Consider the following 9,653-nt stretch of genomic DNA (forward strand, 5'->3'; position numbering starts at 1 on the left):
ACGGTGTGTGAGAGATGTAGGAGGCAAGGTTGTCTCTCACACACACACACACACACACACACACACACACCTCCCCAATATAGAACACACCAGACATAGACCCACATATGCAGAGGCCCTTATATGTAACCTCTCAAATATCACAAAGTACCCTCAGCAACCTCAAGAACATTACAAAAAAAATTTCCCCCATGACAAATATGGCCATATCTTACAGTGTTTCAGCTTCTAAGCTCATAAGGCACACAACCCAATAGTTTGGTCACTCAGTTAGTGAGCCACACAGATCACCAGGACATGCAGAGAGACAGTCACAGTCATCTGTTTGTCAGGGGCCAGGATACAACAGACCCAAATGCCTAATTAGGTCACTGAACCACAAGTACCAGTATGACTCGGTCCATCTAGGTGTAAAATGACCAAATACGCACCTCTCTTGACTACTTTAAGACAGACATGGAGTTTTTGGACTGTGCCCCAGGCCAGTATGACCCTAACACTGAGCAGAATTCTACCTTCTCCAAGAATGATGCTAGTATGTTGTATCTTTCGGCTTTTCCCGGTTAGGGGTTGCCACAGCGGAACTCCGGTCCGCTAATGATTGGCAGTAGATTTTTATGTACCGGCTTGCCAGGCCTGACGCACAACCTTCAACTAAGGTACGCCCATTCACACATGTCTCCACACAGAAGACGCTTTAGCTGAGAATCTATATGAACAGAAAATAGTTAAAAGGCTTAAGAGTATAATGTCATTCAAAGACCTGACAGAACATGGTTGACATACCATGCTGCTTTGCCAGGGGTGGTCTGCAACTGTCCCTCGTGGATTTAAACAATTGGTTAAAAGCTTTTTTACTCCATGCTGTCTTTAGATATTGCCAACCAGATAAACCTACTAACTAGCACAGGAAAATCTAAAGGCATTACTGCTCAATTCCAGGACTCCACTCCCTGAAAGCAATCAAACTCTGGAGGATGTAGAAGTCTATGCAGTTAGAGAGACATAGTTTAAAGCTGCGGAGAGCACCCAAACAGTACAGGGCTACAATGCTTTCCACACATTTACGCCATCTACTACACAAGAACAAGGTAAGAGGTGGAGGTGTTTGTTTACGTTAAAAGCAAACCAATCTAAAGGCTGGTCAAAAAGTAAAATGCAACTGTCTAAGGTAATCTTGGATGTGTAGAAGCACAAAGTCTCATGCCTTATTCTTGCAGGCTATAGACCTAACTGACGCACAAAAATATAATACATACTTATGTACTGGAGGGACCCCCATTTAACCCAACACCAAAGTCATGAGCAACTAACTACCCCAATATAGACTGGGAATCATACACAACTCCTAACATGTAGGCCCAGAGATTACTGGGCTTTGTAAAAGTAAACATCTTGGACCAGTTAGCCTGTATTCTCACAAGGGGCACAAATATCCTTGACCTGATCCTCCCAAATGTGGAAAATGTTGCTCCTTCCTTAATGTCCTCACCAGTCAGGTCAGATCATAAATGTGGTCTCCTTTGAAGTAAAGCTACTACCAGAGCACCAGCTAAAGCTGAAACTTTTGGATATTACTCTAGGGCAAACTTCCTACTACTAAATGATCCCCTGGCAAAATTTCAAGCCCCATCAAACCCAGAGAACATCACTGCCTATGCTGAATTGTTCACAGAAACCCTTTACAGTCATTAAACGACTCCGATTAAGTGCAGGATCAACTCAAAAAAACAAGCCACGCTGGTGGAATCCTTTCAACAGGTTGTATACCAAAAGGAAAAAATTCCTGGCAAGCATTATGAGGTGCTATGCCAAAAGCAAGGTAAAAAATCCCTCAACCTCAACAAGAAATTCAGGGAACTAGTCAAGTTTACCAAAGCCAAATAAGGAATAAAATTAGCCTTGCACACCATAGACAATCACAAAGCTTTCTTCTGCTCTATCCACAAACCTCAAAAGGCAATACACAGCAATGTACTGAATTAAGTGGTACTAGAAGCTACAGCATACCTTCACACTGACCACTTAAAGCTCCAATTTTACCCCACCCCCTCCCCAACAGACAGCCCACACGAAATACACATATCCATAACCTCCCTTAACTATCACTAGAGATCAGATAATATCCCAGGATGCTTTCTTAATACCATGTAACAGTTATCCGGCCCACTAGTATTACTGTTTAACCACAGCTTTCAAACAGGCTTCGAACCAAATAAACAGAGGATGAAAACGTTACCCTACTACACAAGGACGGGCCATCTACAGACCTGGGGAATTACTGACCATAGGCCACTACAGTCTGATATGCAAAGCTATGCAGAGAATAATCATGGATATTATAAATGATGGCATAAGTAACCTGCAAACATTGAACCCAAAACAGTTAGTCAGGGCAGGTATTGCCTACTCAACCTGGTGGACGTTGGAGAACATTACTAAAGCAATGGATGAAGGCAAAAAGGGTGGAAGACACCTGACAATACCCCACTTGGACACTGTGGAAAAAAAGCTCATTAAAACTAGCTATAAACCCCCACGTAACCTGCTGAACAGCCAGCTGGCTTATAAACAGGACCCAAGAAGTTAGAATAGGAGAGTTTACCTCCAGAAAAAGGACAATTACTAATGGGGGTTCCTCGGTCCTGGGGCCTCTCCTGTTTGAGATCTACTACCCAGAGTAGAAGGCTTGCATAAATGCTTTCTGGCCAAGTTCAGAAAAGACTGCAAATTAGGTGCAGTCACCAAGTCACCCCAAACACAAAATACCCTTCAAGAACTTCTGACAGATTAATAACTGCTGCCAGAGTCAAGGTCTGAAAGTTAATGCCAAAAAGTGCATCATAGTAACTTTTAGAAAGATGGCCACCCCACCAAGCTATTACACTGACAGTACACTCCCCAATGGTAGATTCAGTAGTCAGGGATTTGGGAGAACATGTATGCAATGACCTTGCATTTTATGCGCATGTGTTTACTGTAGTGACAAAATCATTCTATGTTGCACAACTTCTAAGTAGGGGTATGGTATCCAGATCCAAGCAAGTCATTGTTCAGCTGCACTCTGCTCTCATAAGACTAATCAGAGTACAATGCTCCCATTGGTATGTACCTGTCAGGCATTAACAACTGGTGTGTCCATGGAGATTGTTCACAAAGAATACATAGTGTGTAAAACAAGTCCTATGCAGACTACCTCAAAGCCTTTTCCTTATATTCAATCTCCTACAGGCTACTAGAGGGGACTTGTGCCTTGCCTACAGACCGCCTTTCATCCAGCCTTAATGGATCTGTTGCAACTTGCACATCCATAAAACAAAAATCAGTAACAATACAGGGACCTAAAGCCTGCCTGCAACATAAAACAGAACATGCTGGAGGGACACACATGCTTTTCAAAGGTGCCCCCTTCTCTTGGGCCGGCTTCCTATCCATGAGAAGCAGAGTTTCTCTCTGCACTTATTCATGCAAAACTTGGGCCGGCTTCCTATCCATGAGAAGCAGAGTTTCTCTCTGCACTTATTCATGCAAAACTTGCATCAGTGTATGGGGAATCATAAATACACCCCTGGCCTGGCAACTAGGTTTGTATTAGAGAGAGAAAGCTTGTAAATGCTTGCCACCTATGTCCATGTATACATACTCACATAAAATCCTTGGGAACCAGTACCTATCAAATTGTACTGGAAGTGTGGCTAGGCGTAAAAAGGCCCCTTGGGGCGATTGGCTAGTATTCTATTAGGATAATGAAGACAGCAGGAAAAATTACCAATCTGCACAGTCTGTAAATGCAACACTCCTTAAGATGTTGCAAAACAAGATGACAAGTACTGACTGACAAAAAACAGAATTATTGACTGTTGAATAAGTTTGAGGATATTAACAGCTGGTCAGCACCATGTAATAGAAGGAATATTCATGATTGCCCAAAACAAAAGGGCCTGCTCAAGGAAGGGCAGCTTAGGGCTTGCTTTAAAAAGAAGATGAGGATGGATTCAGTTGCAGTGTCAGTAATCATACAGGAGCAAGTTAATGAAAAAACATGGCAAGAAAAAAGTGATAGTGGTGTTTCTCAGGACAGAATAAAACAGACAGTGCCTCAGAAAAGCACTTCCAAAGGCAAAAATAGTGATGAGGAATGAAACTGCCATATGAAAAACTAATATTTGTTTAAAAATGGGAAAAAAAAACAGTGATTCTCAAATGAGACTGCAAAAGTTAATGTTTTTCACCTTAAGTTTTCAAAAATCAAAAGCAATCTTTTACCATACAGTCAGCAAATAATGCAGTCATTGATACTAACTGTAAATTACGAGGATACTGTAACTCACAGTAAACTATGAGGCATTACAATAGATGACAATCTTGAATATGACCACCATATACTGCACACCACAAAATCTAACATACCAGAAACTAGGTTCCCTTTATAGGATCAATGGATTCCTTACAGATACTGCAAGAAAAACTCTAGCCACCACCTTCTTATTGTCTCTTACACGCCGCTCCTATCCAAAACATTAATCAAAGAAACTTGCCTTCTGCTACAATAAAATAGCTAAATTTGCCACCAGTCTCTCTCACGTGTCCCACCAGTCATAACTTAAAGCAATTAAACTGTTTGAAGTACACAACTAACATTCATAACGGACAAAAGCACACAAACTCATTAATCATCCAGAAAAATGCCATGCACTAACGAAACTTATTACTAACCTACAGTCCAGCAAGGTACCTCCATTCTAGTAACAAATTCTTATTACTTAAGAATCAGTACGGAGACTCACTCTACTCTCAGTGTGTTGCTAATCTCTGGTATAGTATCCCCATGCAAACAAAACTGACAAACTCAGTAGTTTTAAACCACTGCTTAAACATCTTAACCAATCCTGGTCCTGTACATGCGCAAAGGGTTAAAGCTTTTACTGTACAATATTATCCAAATACTCTCTTTAAACAGAATATTCTCAACCTCTTACTGAAATTACATTTTTTGCGCAACTGCTGCCTGCCTGTACAATCCACTAAGCTGCATGTGTGCTCTCTCTCTAGTAACTTCCACCTCTGCAAAATCTTTGAATGTATATGTATACATGTAACTACTGTTTGTGTATATATCTAAATAGAAATGCAACTGTTTGTGCATAAACGTAACTAGAAATGCAACTACTCTGTTTCTCTGGAACTTAGTATAATGCAATGTAAGCAAAGAGATATTTTCTCCCCAGGCCTTCATGGAAAATGGGTGGGAGGTTCGCATAATGGTTAAGGTGCTGACCTTAGAAACAAGGTGCAGGGTTTGATTCTGACATGGGGTAATTGGCTAGGCTTAAAATGGCCCATAAGGGCAATTAGCCTAGTACTAACCTATGAACCTATAAACCTATCTACATGGACTTTCCCGGTAAACATAGAAAAATAAATAAAAAAAAGTTAAAGTATAACTTTAGAAAGAAAAAAAAAAAAAAAAAAAGAAAATAAAGGCAGATTTATTATAAAAGTCAGTAATGGACAAGAAATCTAAGCAGATTTTAGCCTCTTCACAGAGATGGGGTATAAAGATCAAAAAATGAAATAAAGGTAGGCAAGGCTATGGGTGTAATGTGAAATTCACCCTACAATCCTGACAGCAAAGGATTAAAACACCTAACATTTCAAAGAATCAGAAGAAGAGGCTAAAGCTCTTTTCTAAAAGACCGAGAGGACAGCTTCAAAATTCTCATTCAAAAAATCAAATCTATGATGGACAGTTTTAGATCTCATTGCAGAACTATTCTTAAGGTGAACATGTAAGCTACTGAGTAATGGAGCTTTCACATGTCCTTACAGAAATATTCCTTAGCTGTGCCCCCAAGTAGTACTATTAAAAGAAACTGGACACTAAACCAACAGAAATCCAAATTCCTTAGCCCCTTCTTTCCAGAAAAGGAGAGCCAAGCCACTATCTAAGCCAATGCCATACTTAAAACCCTATCTCACATCCAGAAAAGTTTCAGCAAATGTTTCCCTGTTAAATGGAAGCACCCTCCCACAGAAGCTGAAATAAAAAAAAAATGGGTCTTCTGGAAAAAGCTAATAATTCAACTTAAAAACACAAAGTTGAAAACTTTCTTGACAAAGGCGGTGTTCCAACCCATCTCACTTGTCTGTCAAGTTCTCCTTTTAATCCCTTTTCCAGGTTTGAAAGTGCAGTACCTTACATAGTTGTGCTGATGTTCACTAGAGAACATTAACAGTGTTGCCTCTGGAAAGATATTATGAATTTTTATAACAGTAACCTACAAGATTACTATTACTCATTTGTTACACAGGTAGGCCCACCAGACATCCCTTTTCAGAGACGGCTCGGGATTAACTTTTGGTTAAGTGACTTTTCAAGGTCGCAAGTAGGCAAATGAGGTTGAAGGACTCAAACCCTATACTACAGGAGCTATAGTCCACATTTTACTTTTTTATTTTTATTTATTTTACATTTGTTGACCGGGCTAGCCTAGCTGGAGAAAATTCCATTTTCAGTAGAGGCCCGGGGAGAAAAGCTCCACAAAAATAAGTATATAGAGACAAAAAATAATAATATCCTTAATCTCATGGGCCAACCCCCAAACAATTTTAGTATGTCATATGGAACAAATAACTTTACTGTTTTATAACTATGTTCTATACAAGAGACAGTAAAGCCAACTCAAATGAGGTACGGAGCCATCCCTTTGCACTGCCGATGGTTCCACAGCACTATGAATATTTTTTGTGCAGTCTTATCGGTGCAACACTTTTTGTCAATAAAAGTCTAAGCTCACAAAACCATTTTCTTATGCTCATGGCTGTCCTAAAAGGGTGGCTTTCAGGTAGAGAACTGAAGTGGTCAAGCTTTATTAGCCACCCAACATATTAAGTCAGTCATCTGCATGACAATACCATTTCCCTGTGGCCAGAGGGTCAACCTGTGACATTTTGCTTAAGGATGAGATCTTTTGCTTTACGACTCCAGCATAACTATGTACATGCCAGACCATAAACACTTATCTTCAATAATCAAACACCACCACTTGCTCCTGGACTGGAACAGAGTTCCAACCCAGAAAAAAAATACAAACTTAGTGCCCTTAGAAAGAACTTTCTACAGCTTTTTTTCATAAAATACTTTTCTGTTGGTGAACTTCCAACTCTGAACACAGACTGGCCAGGGAAAGCTTGGTAGCTTGCTTCCCTGCAATAACATCTGTATAAGTGAATGTGCATCATCCCTACCAAAAAGCTGCTGCAAATGGTGCACCACTTGGCACTGTCGTAACACACACTTGCCTCCTGGCAACAGTAATGTTATAGGATGCCAGACATCAAGGGACAAGAATAGAAGTATATAGCAACCCCCCTTTCCTTGTAGTTAGTACAACTCTTGGCACCATACTCTCACTCCCTACAGAAAAAGAAGATAAGAGTCAAACGAGTGCCTTGTGTGCTCAAAAGGAAGACTTCTTGGAGGGTCGTGCCCCCCCCCCCAAAAAAAAAATAAATCTGCTTTGACCGTCATTCCTTTTAAAATTTCTTTGCAAGTAAACATCTACCCAACAGGCATGCATTTTTAGACCAGCATTTCCATAAGAAATCCTGCTTTGCCAAATTAAAATGATCCATTCTCACTCAGTACATCATATTCCACCTGCAATTAGTTGCAGGGTTAGTGTGAATACTGCCTGCAGACGACAACAGACCCTTCAATGCGAACAAGATCAGCGGTTTCCAGAAACTAAAATCAAATAATTTCTCAGGTCTTCTTCAGTCTTTACCAGCCCACCCTAAGATTTCAGCTGAAGGGTTGTACCCTTTTCTTCTGTCCACAAATCCCACAGTTTGATTAGGGACCAAGGCTACTTCCATACAGAGGCACCTGTAGTGGTTTCACTCAATCAGTTCCAAACATTCCTTTCTTGCTCACCTCAGAAGTCTCCTTTATCTCCGTTCTTTGGTATAATTAAGTATCTCAACTATCCTTACAGTCATTTCTACCAAAAGTGCCATCCCTCGTAAATGCCACAACTTCATTTTGTCCAATGAGGACCGTGGGGTATTTCTAGTCTGCACAGTCAGGCCTAATATATTTAGCTTCACATTGCAGATCTTCCATTTATAGTAGTGTCGGCCATGCTCTACGTTCTGTTGAACATTCAGCCTCACTGTGTAATGCATGTCATACTGAACTGTGTCCTCACACTGCCATGCAACTAGTGCTCCCTTATTAGGGCAGGCAACGAATATATTTACAAAAGATCTGCAATCTGACCAAAGAAAAGCCAGTATGTAGAGCTGATTGCATAATGCATTTTGAAGTCTGTCACCAATCCAATGCCATTTCTCAAAGGCATTCACGCTTTTTAGAGCTCAAACCCACTATGAAAGACTACTTGCAATGGTCATGACTTCAATACAAGTTCTCTACCAGCTCTCCAATTACAAAACTTTATCCAAAAAGACTGCCAAACAACTTCTTAGTTAAAAGCATGTTTACTTATATGTTTCTATAGTTTCAATCCCTCTCTCAAGGGTCATCAGTTTAGTGCGGATACTCCATACCTGTACCATGAACAAATTGTTTGCAAATTCCCTAAGCAGTGCATACAGCTCATACCAAAACTGAAAAGTACCACAGCTTATCTCGTCGACAATTAAAAAATCTTCAAATTAGTCTTTCACGCAACTCGCTACAAAACCTAGGCACACTTTACAACTAAAAACCAAAGTTACCACTTGGAACAGTCATACACATGCACACACCCCAGCCGGTCTAGTGGCATAGAGGGATAAAGCCATAACTGCAGCCTAAGCAGCCAGACTTTGAATAGCAGCCTAAGTGCCTGACAGCACAGACATGGAGGAGAACAGGTGTGCCTATCCTACGGCAAAAAGGGAGGTGCACGTGTGGTCAAATTTCCCTGGTGGAGACTGGTAATAACTGCAGAGGGCTAAGGTTGTGTGTCCTGGTGATGTCAGCCCCTTGCAGAAGTGAGGCAGCTGAATGCTGATGTGTACTCCATGTCTTGCCTGCATTTGGGGTGTTACCGTGTGCAACAGATGATTTAATTTCCTGCACAAACACTCCCCAACTGAAATATGGAGCAGGCATAAGTTCCTTAATCTCCTCATCTTCTAAGGGCAGAAGAGATTAGCCAAGGGGGAGGCCATGTAAAGTCGGAGACCCGGTGAATGAGGCAAAGTCATATTCACAGACAGCAGAAAATGAATGTAAATAGAAAATGCAGATGGTTAGAGCAGCTTCACTTCAATATAATCTCTATCAAATATACATAAACATGGTAACAAAAGTAACTTAAAAACTCTCCCTGGAAAAAAATTCTTGACCCCTTCCCCAGAACCCCCCCCCCCCATTCTATAGAGTCATTATGCTTCAGCAAAATAAAGATAACACAGCACATTAAAGACTGGGCACACGAAAGTCATACATGTAGAAATTCTGCTATCAGAGGTCCATCTCTAGTAGGTCTCTTACCAATAACTTCATTAGTACATCATGGACTATACTCTTCCGCCTGTAAATCCTACCTAAAGGATGAAAATCAAAACAAATAGAAAGTGCTATTTAAACCATTAAAATTTAATTTACAGTGGTATCTGTCTAAACTTACCAAGTCTGACAA

General features: G+C 40.6%; 1 protein-coding gene across 4 annotated transcripts in view; it reads right to left on the reverse strand.

Moving 5' to 3' along the window:
- The window catches only part of HADHB (hydroxyacyl-CoA dehydrogenase trifunctional multienzyme complex subunit beta), a 1,343,347-nt gene that overhangs the window by 1,259,721 nt on the left and 73,973 nt on the right, over positions 1 to 9,653 (reverse strand). For all 4 annotated transcript variants that reach the window (XM_044061616.1, XM_044061615.1, XM_044061614.1 and 1 more), the window contains exon 2: positions 9,642 to 9,653. This exon is cut by the window's right edge and continues 62 nt beyond it. In XM_044061616.1, coding sequence (XP_043917551.1) covers positions 9,642 to 9,653 — 12 coding nt within the window. The remainder of the gene's footprint in view (positions 1 to 9,641) is intronic.

Source organism: Protopterus annectens, chromosome 2.part0 (genome assembly GCF_019279795.1).
Source record: "Protopterus annectens isolate FY-2018-M chromosome 2.part0, PAN1.0, whole genome shotgun sequence".
Lineage (NCBI taxonomy): Eukaryota > Metazoa > Chordata > Ceratodontiformes > Protopteridae > Protopterus > Protopterus annectens.